Source organism: Gadus chalcogrammus, chromosome 4, assembly GCF_026213295.1.
Source record: "Gadus chalcogrammus isolate NIFS_2021 chromosome 4, NIFS_Gcha_1.0, whole genome shotgun sequence".
Lineage (NCBI taxonomy): Eukaryota > Metazoa > Chordata > Actinopteri > Gadiformes > Gadidae > Gadus > Gadus chalcogrammus.
The window spans coordinates 4,346,338-4,362,565 of record NC_079415.1 but is presented as its reverse complement, the minus strand read 5'-3'; the positions used below and the strand labels follow the sequence as shown (position 1 = coordinate 4,362,565).

The 16,228-nt window shown below is 45.3% G+C and overlaps 1 protein-coding gene across 2 annotated transcripts in view; it reads right to left on the bottom strand.

Annotated features, from left to right (window-relative positions):
* The window catches only part of fbxo18 (F-box DNA helicase 1), a 33,171-nt gene that overhangs the window by 8,487 nt on the left and 8,456 nt on the right, over window positions 1-16,228 (bottom strand). Inside the window, exons 9-19 of one of the 2 annotated variants that reach the window (XM_056587906.1) lie at window positions 15,919-16,087; window positions 14,393-14,612; window positions 13,537-13,624; window positions 13,311-13,406; window positions 12,390-12,526; window positions 10,539-10,635; window positions 9,179-9,244; window positions 8,256-8,422; window positions 7,002-7,077; window positions 1,262-1,441; window positions 568-693 (exon numbers count right to left, since the gene is read on the bottom strand). In XM_056587906.1, the coding sequence (XP_056443881.1) occupies window positions 568-693; window positions 1,262-1,441; window positions 7,002-7,077; window positions 8,256-8,422; window positions 9,179-9,244; window positions 10,539-10,635; window positions 12,390-12,526; window positions 13,311-13,406; window positions 13,537-13,624; window positions 14,393-14,612; window positions 15,919-16,087 (1,422 nt within the window). The remainder of the gene's footprint in view (window positions 1-567; window positions 694-1,261; window positions 1,442-7,001; window positions 7,078-8,255; window positions 8,423-9,178; window positions 9,245-10,538; window positions 10,636-12,389; window positions 12,527-13,310; window positions 13,407-13,536; window positions 13,625-14,392; window positions 14,613-15,918; window positions 16,088-16,228) is intronic. The other variant, XM_056587907.1, reaches the window with a different exon arrangement.

Genomic DNA, 16,228 nt, shown 5'->3' with positions numbered 1-16,228 from the left:
TTGTGAGGCCCTAGTGATTCTTCTGTTGGGCTTGCAAGTTTGACAGCTTTGCAGCCATAATTGTTATGTTTTGTATTTGAATAATTTATTATAATTCAACAAATACTTGTTGGTTTTACACATTTTCTTACTAGGGCTACATTTTCCATTTTGGGCAAGAATATTTTCCTATTGCAAGTATAACATAACTTAAAAAGCTTAATGTCAAGGCATGCATGTATACATACATACAATACATACATACGTACGTATGTATGTCATTCTGAATTTATAAGAGACAGTTAAATATTGTGGACAGTTCCCTGTGCGCCGTTCTAGGTAAATAAATGGAGAGAGAAACAGATCCTCCAAAGATATAATTCCGTTTCAGTCTTTTGGTGTATTATGTTTTGCCATATTTTAACAGGCCCATCCAGTTTTCCACAATAAAAATCCTGGCGCCGCTAGTGACCCACACACACACACACACACACACACACACACACACACACACACACACACACACACACACACACACACACACACACACACACACACACACACACACACACACGCGTTAGCACTCACACCAGTTGAAGCCCGACAACTGGGTCAGGTGGTGTCGTGAGCAGGGGATCCGGGCGAAGTCGTCGCACACCATCACCGTGTTGAACTCCAGACCCTTCGCCTTGTGGACCGTGCTCAAGATGAAGTCTGTGGAGAGAGAGGAACACACACACACAGGCACACAGACACACACACACACACACACACACACACACACAAACAACCCACACACACACACGTCACGGTAGGAGGTAATCTTTGTTTTCTAACATTCCCAAAACACACAAACTCCCGAGTGCGAGTGCGAGCGTGTTTCTAGCATGCATGCGCTCCCAACAGAGATTATGCGTGCATGCTTGTACACATGCATGCAAGTACACGTGCACGCACACACACACACACCCAGGTGCAAACGTGAATGCACTCATGCACTGGTATGCACAGGTATGCATGTATGTTAATATGCATGTATGTACGTATGCACATAACTTACATACGTATGTATGCATGGATGTTAATGGTACGGAATCATGTATGTATGTATGAACACACACACACACACACACACACACACACACACACACACACACACACACACACACACACACACACACACACACACACACACACACACACACACACACACACACACACACACACACACACACACACACACGCATCCCCCCCCCCCCTCCCCTCCCCTCGCGGGCCTCACCGGCCTGACTGGCGTCGTCGCGGTGACAGGCCCGTAGGCGGCCCACCAGCTCAGGGACGCGTTGGGAGTGCTTCTCGACCACGGCCAGCTTGGCCTCCAGCTCGCCATCCTCCGACTGCAGCGCGTACGCCTGCAGGCCGTGGTAGCTGCCGAACGACCGGATGAAGGGGTCGTTGATGTCTGAACGGGAGAGTTACAGGGGGGGGGGGGGTGACATTGGGGCTGCTCCATTATGGAAGGAAATCCTAGTCACGGTTATTTTGGTCATTATTGAAATCACGATTAGTCAAACGATTATGTTATTGAGTTTGAAAACATGATGTGTTTATTCGGCGTGTCTCTCTCGAAAACACTTAACTGAGAACTGAGAAAAAGAAAATTCACAAAATGGTCGCATAGAAAATGTTCAAATCAAATATAATGTTCAGATATGTATCCAGCTGAACTTTCTATAAAACATTTGTAAAATACAAAACAAAAAAAAAAACTGATTATATTAGTTTAGTGATCGTTTGACGCTAAAATCTTAATCGCGATCAAAATTCGATGAATTGCCCCAGCCCTAGGTGACATTACCCCACCACGTGTGAGTGCCGTTAGTCGTTACAAGCCGTTTGAAAACCCGCCCTTTTGTCTGTGACTTGGTGACATCAAAAGAGCTCCGAGCGCGCTGCTACTATGGAAGAAATTAATGATTATATATTATGGTAAACCATGATTATTGTTAGGCCTAAATATCTAATGGTACAAAACATCTGAAACGCCTCTGGATTCTAATCCAAGGCTTGACACATTGCCAGGGAGTCTGGGGTCAGAGCGTAAGTTAGAACCCCCCCAGAAGCCAGAGGCTATGGGGTCAATGCGTGCTGACCTCAGCCTGGCGTTTAAGATTAGCGTTGTTGGCCACTTGCTTAAAGGAATCCATGACTGATCGGCCGTGGGCGGACACCCCAAACAAGAAACCGCTTTCTATGTTTGGATAAAAAGGACGCCGGGATCTGTTGACCGGCAGTGCTTTGCAAACTACTCAGCTTTGTTTTCGCCTTTTTAACGATAAAGTGTTTTTGTCATACTTGCTCCGGACCCCTCGAATTATTTTGCTCTCTTAGTTAGTCAAAGTGATAGAACTCGGTTATTTTCCACCACTCTACCGTACCGCTCAGTTCTAACCCGCGGCCACTCAAGGGCGCTTTACAATATTGCCAAAATTCACCCATTCATGCACACATTCAACCATGCAAGGAGCAGTCGGGATGCGTGTCCACCTAGAAGCAGGCTGGATAGATCAGCAACGTTTGCTGCAGTCCACTGAATGGTAGAATGGTGATGACACTAAGGCATGTGTGTGTGTGTGTGTGCGAGAGTGATGAACAATTCTAGAGAAAAACGAGTTCTGGTTCTGGTTGATGTGGTGTCGGCTGAGTATATACGAGTTTATGCAAACTTCGAGGAGTTGGGATTTGGCCACTCGCACTCCTTTAACACTCACGTGTTAAAGGAGAGGACGATAGGGCCATAGGAGGAAAGAACATAGTAGCCAAGTCAAATAAGTTATTCTCAAGTCCAAAATAGTAATTCTACGGAAAAACGAGTTTTGGTCTTTTTCTAGATGTAATTAAACGCAGTCTTTTGCCTTGAAAAGGTAGATTTTGAATGAACGGCACGTAATGAATGACCAAACTCACCCCTGGTGGCGTGATATCACCCCTTTAATAGGGCACAGGGGGGGGGGGGGGGGAGGGTGCCAGATACTGGTGAAAAAAGGGGCGTGGCTGCACTTGGGTTGATGTGGTGTCGGCTGAGGACAGACGAGTTTATGCAAGCTTTAAGGAGTTGGGATTTGGCCACGTGTTAAAGGAGAGGACGTTAGGGCCATAGGAGGAAAGAACATAGTAGCCAAGTCAAATAAGTTAAGGTTTTTTCGCTTTTTTGTACCTGTATTAATCTATATACTGTCCCCTCCAATAGTATTGGAACAGTGAGGCCAATTCCTTTATATTTGCTGTAGACTGAAAACATTTGGGTTTGATACCAAAACATGAATATGAGACAAGAGATACACATTTCAGCTTTTATTTCCAGGTATTTACATCTGGATCCGATAAATAACTTGGATAGCATTATTTGTAAAGGGTCGCCACATTTTTAGGGGAGCAAAAGTATTGGAACATGTGACAGACAGGTGTGTTTTGTTGCCCAGGTGTGTCCTATTACATTGATCATTCAAACAATAAATAGCGCTGAATGTCTATGCTTAGTTTCAGATTTGGGTTTTGCCTGTGCAGACTATAATTATTATAGTTAGGTGTAACCAACATGAAAACCAGAGAGCTGTCTGGGTTAAAAAGAAGCAATTGTGAAGCTGAGAGAAGATGGGAAATCCATCAGAGCCATTGCACAAATATTGGCAATAGCCAGTAAAACCATATGGAATGTAATGAAGAAGAAAGAAACCACTGGTGTACTAAGTAACAGATATGGAACAGGTAGACCAAGGAAAACAACCGCAGTTGACAACAGAAACATTGTGAGAGCTGTAAAGAAAGACCCTAAAACAACCAACAACAATGTTGTTGGCATCAGCAACAACCTCCAGAGGGCAGGAGTGAAGGTATCATTATCTACTGTTGGCAGAAGACTTCATGAACAAAAGTACAGAGGCTACACCAAAGACAAACCACTCATTGCCAAAAAGTACAGAGACAAGCCTCAAAAATTCTGGGAAAACGTTTTATGGATTGATGAGACAAAGATTAACCTTTACCAAAATGATGGAAAGGCTAAAGTTTGGTGAAAGAAAGGATCTGCTCATGATGCCCAAACAAGCTTATCTGTGAAACACGGTGGAGGCAAAGTCATGGCTTGGGCTTTCATGGCTTCTCCTGGGACGGGCTCATTAATCTTCATTGATAATGTAACACAGGAATGCAACAACCAAATTAACTCGGAGTCTACAGGAACATTTTGTCTGCCAATTTAAAGAAAAATGCAACCAAACTGATTGGAAGAACATTCATCCTGCAACAAGAAACGTGATCCAAAACACACAGCAAACACAACAAAGGAGTTCATCAGGGGCTAGAGGTGGAAGGTTTTAGACTGGCCAATTCAATCTCCAGACTTAAACCCTAGAGCATGCATTTTACCTGCTAAAGAGGAGACTGAAGGGTGTAACCCCCCAAAACAAACAAAAACTGAAAGGGGCTGCGGTGAAAGCCTGGAAAAGCATCACAAAAGAAGAATGCACAAGTTTGGTGATGTCAATGGGTCACAGGCTTGATGCAGTTCTTGCAAGCAAAGGATCTGCAACAAAATAGTAACGCCTCGTTTCCACATACGTACATTCTCGTATGCGATCCAACCGTCTCCGACCGAAAGTCCATTCATTCCTATGTGATTCTCCGTAATGTCAGTTTTTCCTCCGAGACTCGAAAATTTCTGTCCGGTATTTCCGTAATATACGTTCAAAAAATTTAACTTTCGCCGTCGTTTTACGGAGATACCGTATGAAAGTTTTTATGTTTTTCACAAAACATGTAAGTACCTGGCAGGCCAAACTCCTCACCGATCTCTTTCCAAGTCCGGTTGGTTTTGTTTTTATCTCTGTATATGTCGATCCTCATGTTCCAAAGTACCGGTCTCCTATAAACGGCCATTATCATACGCTCCCCCATCTTTTGTCCGTAAATAAATTCATATCCGTACGTAAAACACTAGCGACGCCTTCCGTAAATTTACGGAAGCACGGATACGAAAAACATATGTATGTGGAAACGAGGCGTAAGTCTTATTTACTTAAATTTATTTTAAATCTATCTGTTCCAATACTTTTGCTCACATAAAAATGTGGTGTTCCTTTACAAATAATGCTATCTTCTAAGTTATTTATCGGATCCAGATGTAAATACCTGGAAATAAAAGCTGATGTGTATCTCTTGTCTCCATTCATCTTTTGGTGTCAAACCCAAATGTTTCCAGTCTACAGCAAATATAAAAGGAATTGGCCTCACTGTTCCAATACTATTGGAGGGGACTGTATATCTACATTATATATATATATATATATTAGTGCTGTCAGTTAAACGTGTTATTAACGGCGCTAACGCAAACCAAATTTAACGGCGTTCCTTTTTTTTCTCGCGATTAACGCAATTTTTTTATTTAATTTTTAATTTTTTTCTTTGGCTCAAAACAAAGAAGCAGTAGCCTGACTGCTATGTTCAAGGCAGTATGTTTGTATGTTCATGGTTTGATTGCACTATAGGCCTTTTTTTTGTATCGTCCTTTTGATCAGTATATGCCAATTTATTTTTATCAATAAAAAAACATTTGCACAAAGCAAGCCGATGCACTTCTCCATGTTGATAAGAGCATTAAAACTAGAAAAGTTAATGGGACAAAGAAATCATGGGATATTTAGCATAGAAAAAAGAATTGCGATTAATCGCGATTGCTCGCAATTAATCGTGAGTTAACTATGACATTAATGCGATTAATCGAGATTAAATATTTTAATCGCTTGACAGCATTAATAAATATATATTAGGGATGGGCGTGAGGAATCGATTACTCGAGTACTCCTCGTTACAAATGAACTCGGTTGGTGGACAGGCAAACTCGAGTTTGCATGTACACACACAAACAAAGTTTTCTGAAGCAAATATTTTTTTTGTGCGGCGCCACTAACGCATGCCGTGGACACAAAGCAAATGAAATGTATCAAATTTCTGTGTGTCGCGTGCCGTGCCGTGTGCAGGCATGCCAGAATTCAAAAAGTTAAGAGATGGCGGTTAAAGCAAAGCGCAGCGAAGAATTGAAATACTTTAAAGAACTAGGAGATCGTAAGGTGAAATCTAAAATATGCTAAGCGAAATCGAGCTACCAGAGTGCTACAAGTACTATGCGGCAACATATGTTCCTGAAACACAACGGTGAGTTCGGGAAAGCAGACCCGCAACAACCAAGTGTGTCGGCTATTTTCTCCGCCGCAAGACGCACCTGTAATCCCGGCCGTGTAGAGAAGATCACAACGCTGAGTATTTCCATAGTCCATCTGCTGGAGTCTTAATTGCAGCTTTAAATTATTTGCAATGGTTAGCCTACTTGTTTCGTTTTTTTTTTTTCAACCGTTACAGTCCTTGGTTCGACGTGATTTAAATTGTGAGACGCATATTCATTTTTGTAAGTAAAATGTGTTTTGAACGTTTGCAAAAATAAATAATGAATACTCTGATAACTCTTGACTGTTTTGATGGAGAATAAGCATTACATGTTTGGTTTGTAATATTGCCGTTCATCATCAGGCCTATTCCTGCTGCAGATGCGTTGCATTCTAAAAATAGATTCGATTAGACGAGTACTCGAATGATCCTCGAGGAATTCCTTCGATCACTCGAGTTTGGAATTTACTACTCGTGCCCATCCCCAATATATATATATATATATATATATATATATATATCTCTCAATACATCTATCTCCCTACATCTATTTCTATATATATCTATGTATCCATCTCTATATCTCTATCTCTATTTAGTACATGCTATACGTGAACCTCCTCTGATGGCGCAATTTGATTGGTTCGCTTTCTCAGGATATTGGGCCATATCCCGTGATTGAGATCTCAAACTCGGGATATTGTTTTCATTGCGTGACGGTGACGGGGGGCAGCTGGCTAAGGGGCCCCTGCGACCGGGCCTGTGGGGCCGTACCACAGTCAGGCAACAGATCGTCTTACTGGCTGCGCGGCTGTGCTCCGGCTGTTTCAGCGTCCAGATGTCCAGGATCTTGCTCAGCCCGATCCCGGACACGCCCTGCAGCGGGGCAGAGGGCAGGTGGGTGAACGGACTGCATTCATACAGCCAGGGGATACCACCAGGGGCCCCTCAAAGCGCCGTGTAACATTAACCAACATTCACCCATTCATACACACCGACGGTGTCAGCCACGCAAGGTCGACAGCCAGCTCGTCAGGAGCAGTCAGGGTCTGTGAGGTGTCTTGCTCAGGGACACCTCGACACTAAGCTAGGAGGTGCCGGGGAATCGAACCAGCGACCCTCCGGTTACCAGCCAACCCACTCTACCTCTAGCCTGGCAAGGCAGCATGAGTATACCCACCTGCTGCCCCGAGGCATCCATCCGTCATGCCTGGTGCCTGCCCCTGATTGAGTTGTTTGCTTGGATATGCATCCGACAGTAAACTAATGGGACGACTCGAGATTAAAGTGGAACATTACCGCCGGTTTGGGCTCATTAACTGCGTGTACTGCTAATGGCAATGTGGTTGTGATTTCATTGCGTAATAGTGATGACGTTGTGTTGTGAGTGAGTGAGTGAGTGAGGAAGCGAGCAGGATCTGGCAATTTATGAGACGCAGACTTTCATCCCCTGCTGTTATTGAACAGCTTTAGTTGCATATTACGAGTGTGAGTGATGGACAATTCTAGAGGAAAAACGAGTTCTGGCCTTTTACAAAAAAAATAAAAAACTTTTATTCATGAGTCAATGTGTGAGTATTGGATTGTTCTTCAAGGCCGGTTCTTCACGGCCATATGCAGACCATTTGTAAGTGCGTAGGCGTTGGTATGCGTGTGTGTGTTTGCATGTGCGTTTGCATGTGTGCATGCATGCGTGTGGGTGTGTATGTAAGTGCATAGGCGAGGGGATTCAAGATTCAAGAATTTATTTCCACATGCAGAATTTGTGGAACAAAAAGCAGTGAAATGGAGATTGCGACTGCATCTCCCAGCTGTGCAGAGTTGAATAATAATAAAAAGTAAGAAAAAAAAAGAAGGGGGTTGGGGATTAAATAAAAATTAAAAATAAGTTCATGAATTATGCATTCATTGTCCGTATGGCTTGGGGGAAAAAATCTTCTTCTTAGTCTTTCTGCTCTGGCCTTTTGAGATCGAGATTGAGATTTCCAGAGGGCAAATGTGTTGTCGGGTATGTGTGTGTTTGCGTGTGCATGTGTGCATTTGCGTTCACTCACGCCAACAAAGTAGAGCGTGCAGGCAGGGTTGCGGTCGGTGAGTCGCACCGCCTCGTTGAACACGCCGAAGTTACAGCGGGACAAGATGGCCGCGCCGCCGCGGGGGGCTGGGCTAGTGCTGAGTGGCACCAACGCCACGGGGTCAAAGTCCTCCCCGAAAACGCTGCCTGGGGGAGGGGGCAAGGACGCGCGCGCGCACACACACACACACACACACACACACACACACACACACACACACACACACACACACACACACACACACACACACACACACACACACACACACACACACACACACACACACACACACACACACACACACACACTTAGGGCTGGATATCGGCACCGATTTCCCATAACGATTTGATTCTGATTCACAAGGTCCGGATTCAATTTAATATCCGATTACGATTTGGTACAGGATATCTCAGTTGCAATACCGATTTTGATTGTATATGAAATCGATTCTCATTGAACTAATGCTGTAAATTGTAATAGGAACCCTCTGAACTGGTGTATTATTAACATCATGCTTACAATATATATTATTTATGGCTGTACAGAAGGTACGGTAAGTTTATTTATATAGCCCATTGAAAAAAGATATGATCATAACAATAAATAAAAACATAAAATAAATAATACAATCAAAAAAGGCAGCGTAATCATCATAGTGTAATCATAGTAAAATGTAAAAATACAAATAAATAAAGTAAGAAATCAGATGAAGGGTTAAAAGTGCAGATAGGCAGGCATTTAAAAATAGGTAAAAGGACAGACAACAGAGTGCAAGTCGGCAGTTAGCAAAAGGCAATTAAAATCAGTTCAGTATTGAAAACTGGGAACAGTTTGGGCACGTTTTATGTGTTCAGGAAGTGAATTACATAGACCCACAGCGTAAAAGCTAAAAGCCACTTCACCTTGTTTTGATCCAACAGCTTGTATTATGGTTCCTGTGGTCTCATTGGTCTTGTTGATATGTATTGCTGAAGCAAGTCAGATAGATAGTCAGGTCCTATCCCATTTATAGATGAGCTAAACCGGCAGCAGCACTTTGAAATTGATTCTGTAATTTACTGGGAGCCAGTGTAGGGATTTTAGTATTGGGGTTATATGGTCGGTTCATTCTGTTTTTGTGAGAATTCTGGCTGCTGCATTATGTATCAATTTAAGTTTCTTCAGTGATTGTTTAGGGAGGCCTGTTAAAAGGCCATTGCAGTAGACAAGCCTACTGGAGTAAAGGCATCAATGAGTATCTCCAGAGGGTCAAGTAAGTGCTATAACAACAATATTTGGACAGATCTTGGCAGCACCCTGGGATGGAGCGAGAACCTTGAGTATGTTAACCAACACCACAGATGAACCATGCATACAAATGGATCTGAAGCCCAAGCAGCTGAGGTCACTCATGTGAGGAGCCGGGACCCACTGAACTCTAACAGGGAGTGTTCATCAGATTCCTCCGCCGCACAGTCAAGTGTATACATAACAGGCTGCTCTATCTCTGGCTGTGAGTGTTGGCTCCATAATCCTCCACCACGTTTTTACATACCAGGCTACGACAGCACATAGAGGATGGGGGGGGAAAAAAAAAAAAAAAAAGAGAGAGAGAGAGAGAGAGAGAGAGAGAGAGAGAGAGAGAGAGAGAGAGAGAGAGAGAGAGAGAGAGAGAGAGAGAGAGAGAGAGAGAGAGAGAGAGAGAGAGAGAGAGAGAGAGAGAGAGAGAGAGAGAGAGAGAGAGAGAGAGAGAGAATGAGTGAGTGAGACAGAGTGAGAGACTGAGATCAGAGAGTGAGTGAGTGAGACAGAGAGTGAGTGAGAGACAGAGAGTGAGTGAGTGAGACAGAGAGTGAGTGAGATACAGAGAGTGAGTCAGTGAGACAAGAGAGTGAGTGAGTGAGACAGAGTGAGTAAGATACAGAGAGTGAGTGAGTGAGTGAGACAGAGAGTGAGTGAGATACAGAGAGTGAGTGAGTGAGACGGAGAGTGAGTGAGTGAGACAGAGAGTGAGTAAGATACAGAGAGTGAGTGAGTGAGACAGAGAGTGAGTGAGTGAGAGACAGAGAGTGAGTGAGTGAGTGAGTGAGTGAGACAGAGAGTGAGTGAGAGACAGAGTGAGTGAGTGACGAGTGAGTGAGTGACAAGAGAGTGAGTGAGTGAGCCAGTGAGTGAGGGAGTAAGAGACACAGAGAGTGAGTGAGCGCGTGCGTGCGTGCCTAGCTGCCTGCGTGCGTGCGTGACCGTGCGTTTGTGAGTGCGTGTGGGTGCGTGACCACGTACCCGTCTGGTTTCCTCCCACCAGGATCTTCTGGACCTTCTTGCAGACCTGCAGAAGTGTCGCCCCCACGAAGGCGATCTCCGCTCCGAAGCGGAAGCTCTGCGCCCACGGACAGATCAATGCTGGATGATTAATGATGCTAGGATCAATACTGGACTAGTTAATGATGTTGGGATGGATGGCACCACTAGCTAAGGTGTCCTAACACCCCCCCCCCCCCTCCCCTCCCCCCGCCCACACACACATTAGGGGTTGTCTTATGCCGCTTTTCCACTGCATGGTACCAGCTCGACACGACTCGACTCAGCTCGCCTTTTTTGCGTTTCCACCGCGAAAACATGGTATCTGGTACCTGAAGTGGCTGCTTTTTCTAGTACCGCCTCGCTCTAGGTTCCAAGCGGCTGAGCCGATGCTAAAAGGTGACGTCGGCAGACGGCCGGCCACTGATTGGCCAGAGAGTGTGACGAAGTCACGGAAGCGACATGGCAACCATGCTGGTAACAGCCATAGCAGTGCCGCAGCCAACATATTCCACTTCTTCAACATGCCAGCTAATAATACGAACACGAATACCATCGCATCGATGTTCTCCATTGTTGTTATGTGGGTTCTGTCCATGTGTGGGTTACGTAGGTGTTGTTTGCGTCGCGTACAAAAAGACGTCACGGCCCTTTCGCGCAGCCGACCACGCCCACGTCCCGGAGGTACTATTTGCGGTGGAAAAGGACCCGCGCTGCTACCGTGTCGAGTCGTGTCGTGTCGAGTCGAGCTACATGTGCGGTGGAAAAGCGGCATTAGTCATAAGTACATCATTTCTGTGCGGAGTGTGTGCAAAATGCAGAAACTGTGACCACACACACACCCCCCCACCAACGCGGCGGGAGTGGGAATGAAAGCGGTTGGGGAATTTTTGACGAGCCGCAGACACAGAGCTGGACTCAGCGACGGACCAAACCTAAACAAATCACTGACGCCTCAAAGATTCCTGCATCATCCTCTCAGAATGTGCACTCTGTGAACTCACGGTGCACCCAACGTGCGGGATGGGCAGGATGGGATAGGGGGGAGGGGAGGGGGAGGAAGGAGGAGAGTGGGGAGGGAGAAGGGAGGAGAGGAGAGAGGGGACGATGAGGAGAGGAGAGGAAAGGGAAGGAGGAGGGGAGGAGGAGAGGGGGGAAGAGGGAGGGAAGGAGGAGAGGAGAGGAGAGGAGAGAGAGCGGTGCCTGTGTTCTACATTTGGCTCGTTGGTTGTCTACTCGGGCCCGTTACATAATTTCAACCTCCGGAGGATACATTTACAGAACAAATATTTCTTCTGTAAAAAAGATGATTGATTGCAACCTACCAAATTACCAACTCGGTATTATTATCAGGCCCGCTAATAATTTAAGAACCTATCCATTACCTGGATATGTTCTCAAACCTCAAAAGCATACAGAGAGATGGACGTGTCGACTATCGTAGAAACAGACAGCTTCTTTTTTCTACTTTTGATATGATGGCAGACACTTTGAATGTTGGATCATAGAATGTTGGTCCGCATTACAAAAGGTAAATAGGTGTGTGTGTGTGTGCGTGCGTCAGGTAGAATAGGGGTGTGTGTGTGTGTGTGTGTGTGTGTCAGGTAGAATAGGGGTGTGTGTGTGTGTGTGTGTGTGTGTCAGGTAGAATAGGGGTGTGTGTGTGTGTGTGTCAGGTAGAATAGGGGTGTGTGTGTGTGTGTGTGTGTGTGTGTGTGTGTGTGTGTGTGTGTGTGTGTGTGTGTGTGTGTGTGTGTGTGTGTGTGTGTGTGTGTGTGTGTGTGTGTGCGCGCGCGCGCGTGCGTGCGTGCGTGCGTGCGTGCGTGCGCGTACCTGGGTGAGGTAGAAGAGGTGTGTGTGGGGGGCGGTGCGCAGGGCGTTGACGGCCCCCCTGAAGGTGTAGATCTGCTGGTGGGGGTCCCCCACCAGGACCTTGGCACAGCGCTGGGACAGAAGCACGTCCATGATGGCTGCCGCACACAAAAGGTAAGTAAAGTAAGCACCATTTATTCATAAGGCACATTTAAAAACAGTTTTCACTGGCCGAATCGCGTCCACGGTGCAAACAAAGGCATATAAAAGAACACGGACCGCTTTTATATACCTACAGTAGGGCTGGGCGATAACTCGATTACGATTATTAATCGCGATAAATCTCACGTCGATTACGACGATAAGCATTAGACATAAATGCTGGATATATATATATTTTTTTTTTTAATTAAAAAAAAAACTAAAACATTTCTGATATGGACTTTATCTGACAGCCAATGCGGCAGAAATAAAAACAGATCGCAGTTTTGCGGTTAATGCTTAAGTACACGCCCATTCCTTGGTACCTGGTACATGTCTCACACACACACACACACACACACAGCCTATCAACAACAATGAAAATAAGAGAAAAAGATATATTTAATTTTTAATTATTATTTTTTTTAATATTATATATCGTGATTAATATCGATATCGAAAAAATACTCGTGATAATATTTTTTGCAATATCGCCCAGCCCTGACCTACAGTATATACAAACATTAAAGTGGATTTGAAATAAGGACAGTACGTTTAAGTAAATGCCTTAAACGTAAAACGTAACTCTGAACTACTTAGACAGGCTCTACTTAAACTTGATTGTGACAATTTACCAGGTCTTGTGACCGGGACACCACTATTTGGACATGCAAGTTGGTCATGTGACCTGCCCATATTTGGAAATGCAAGTCAGTCATGTGACCGGGTCACGTGACTCACCGGGTGTGCAGTCCTGCGCCTCGTCGATGAAGATGACGTCGTAGCGGTCCGACAGGCACGGCTTCGGCTCTTTGAGCTGCCACAGCTTCAGGTAACCTAGGCAACACAGCCGCCATGTTGGACGTGAGAAAACTCAACCATCATTGCTCCTGTGAGTGAGTGAGTGAGTGAGTGGGTGGGTGAGTGAGTAATTGTGCGGGTGCGTGCGTGCGAGCACTCTCCTTACCATCGTGGGTCATGTGGAAGCCCTCCTTGCTCTTCTCGTTGAGGTCTTTCATCTTCCTCCAGATCTCCTCACAGTCCCGGACATACTCCTGCGACAGAGACACAAGGAGACGCTCGTCTTTAGGACAGAGCGGCGCTACAACGGGGCTGCCGAAAGGTCAGCAAAAGGCACGGCTGCTGGCATCATTTTTTTTAAATCCCACACTTCTGGGCTGGTAAGAGGCCACGAGTAAAACATAAAAACACTGCAGTTAAGCAAGGATGAGGGAGGATTATCTGTGCCTAATTTAAGGGAATACTTTTTTGCAGGGCAATTGAGGTTTTCAGTGTGTGCATCCTGCCCTCTATACAATGCGAAATATATAGAAAATATTATAAAACATTTCCACTTCATGCTAGATTAGGAGGTGAAGGGAATAAATTACATCAAAACAGCCAAAATGAAATTATTAAACGAACATTGAATATTTGGTGTAAAATTGTTAAGAAAAACTTGGAGGGAGATGCCAAAATATTAACCTCAGCCTCCAAGCCTTCAACAGTGGAGGGATAGAATCAAGGAATTCTTTACAATGGAAAGGATGACTTTTTCTCTAAGAACTAAAGGAGAAATTTTCACACTAAAATGCCAGACTTCGGGGAGAGCAACGGAATGGTTACCGCACACATGAGGACACTTCAAGCAGTTCTAAGAATAGAAACAAACAAACTAGTCAGCGGATGAGATCATCTGGATCAGGCACGCTCGCTGCCTGCACGGGACGATCACAACCAAGGACAAGAAAAACAACTTGATTTTCTTTCTCTCTTGTTCCTTACACCTCAACACACAAGCGAGCGCACATCGTTCAGCGTACCGCCTTTTCCTGGGCGTCCAGGGTCTGGGGGAGGCCCTTGGTGTTCTTGAAGGTGTTTGGCACGTGGTGCGGGGCGATGCGGCGGTCGGCGGAGGCCATGAAGGCGTTGAGGGCGGTGGTGACCACCTTGCCGTGGATGAAGCCGCCCCGGCCGGCCGGGAGCACCTTGGCCACGGAGAACACCTTCAGGTTGGGCACCAGCTTCTTGCTCAGTTGGTAGCTAGGGACAGAGACGGGGTGGGGGGGCGCTTCTTAAAATGGTGACTACAGGGTACGTGTAAACAAACAACAAACAACAAAAGTGAAAGTGAAAGTGAAAGTAATATGAATTTCACAGATTACCTGTCCTCCAGAATCTCAGAACCTCAGAACCTCAGAGAATTTCAATTGGTTATGACTCTGCACAACAAGCGCTCCGTTTACGTGCGTCAGAACCCTAACCTCTGTTGACATTTCCAAAAGGCCTTGCGGTCGTTTAATTAAGGCTTGCTTTCATGCACACAAACCTTAACGAGTCATTAGTAGGAGAAGAAATGGACTTTAACTGTGGGCTCAGACTTATTTATCTTAATGCCGGTCGGACGCGGTCTGGGCTCCTCGGACAGAAACATGCGTCCCGTTCCGTGCTCTTGTGTGTATGCGTGTGCGCGTGCGTGCTTGAGAGAGAGAGGAAGGAAGCGAGAGCATTCCTGGGAGAGGTAGAATAGTTAATATATATTACAATGTAGCTTTGTTGTTTTTTTGGAAAGCCTATAGAAGAAAAGAGCTTGACTCCAAAAGTGATGTTTCACCTGAATAAGTTTGACCTTCTACTTTTCAAACATTATGGTTACAATCAACCAAACAAACTTGATTGCAGACTCCAAAGTCCAGATAGACATACAATCACATACAGTACATAAAAACAAACACACAGTGTAAAAGCCGTTATATCACCTAATGAAAAATCTGTAAAAAGGCATCTAAAAAGTAATAGCAGTAAAAAGTGGAACATAAAAACGGTGCTTATACTCTTCCTATAAAAGACACACATACAAGTGTTTCTACATATAGGATTGGTACCGAACAGAACTACAGCTTGGATTGGTCAACTGTATGACCCCTGCAGCGTTTGTCCCAGTGTCTTCCTCGAACTGAGGCGGGCTCCTTGGGTGGGTAATCCCAGTTGGCGATATATTAGTTGTAAAGTAACCGAATGAGTCTTGCATAAACACACTCATGGTGTACTAAGCCATGCCTATCCTGTTGGACGCGGAAACGAGAAGCACAGAGAATGTGCTTAACCGCAGTTTCCTTCCTTCCTTGTTCTCATGGGCGCGCGCGTGCGTGCGTGTGTGATAATAATATAAACAACCACTGCCGCTTCAATTCCATTAAAAAAGCTTTATGTCACGACTATTGTTGTGAACAGTATTACCAATGCATTATTTCTCTTTTTTTTTGTACCTGATGGAAGTACGTTTTCTTCGCTTACGAGTTTTGTCTGCGCGTCTGTGTCTGCGTCTGCGTGTCTGTCTGTCTCTCACCTCTTGCCGACGTCGCTGTAGGCGATGGAGTGGACCGTCCTGCAGTCCACGTTGCCGGGGAAACGGCGCTGGGCCTCGGTGGCCACCGACTTGTTGAACGCCACGTAGAGGCAGCGGAGCCGGGGGTTCTGCTGCGCGTAGCGCACCAGCGTGGACGTCTTCCCCGTGCCTGCAGGGAGAGACCGCCACGCACACACACACACACAGCAGAGTTAATGTGACCGGAGAGCAGGAGACAGACCAGAGAGAGAGACACAGACAGACACACAGAGAGACGTTTTGATCTATTTCAAATCACTGTTATTTATAT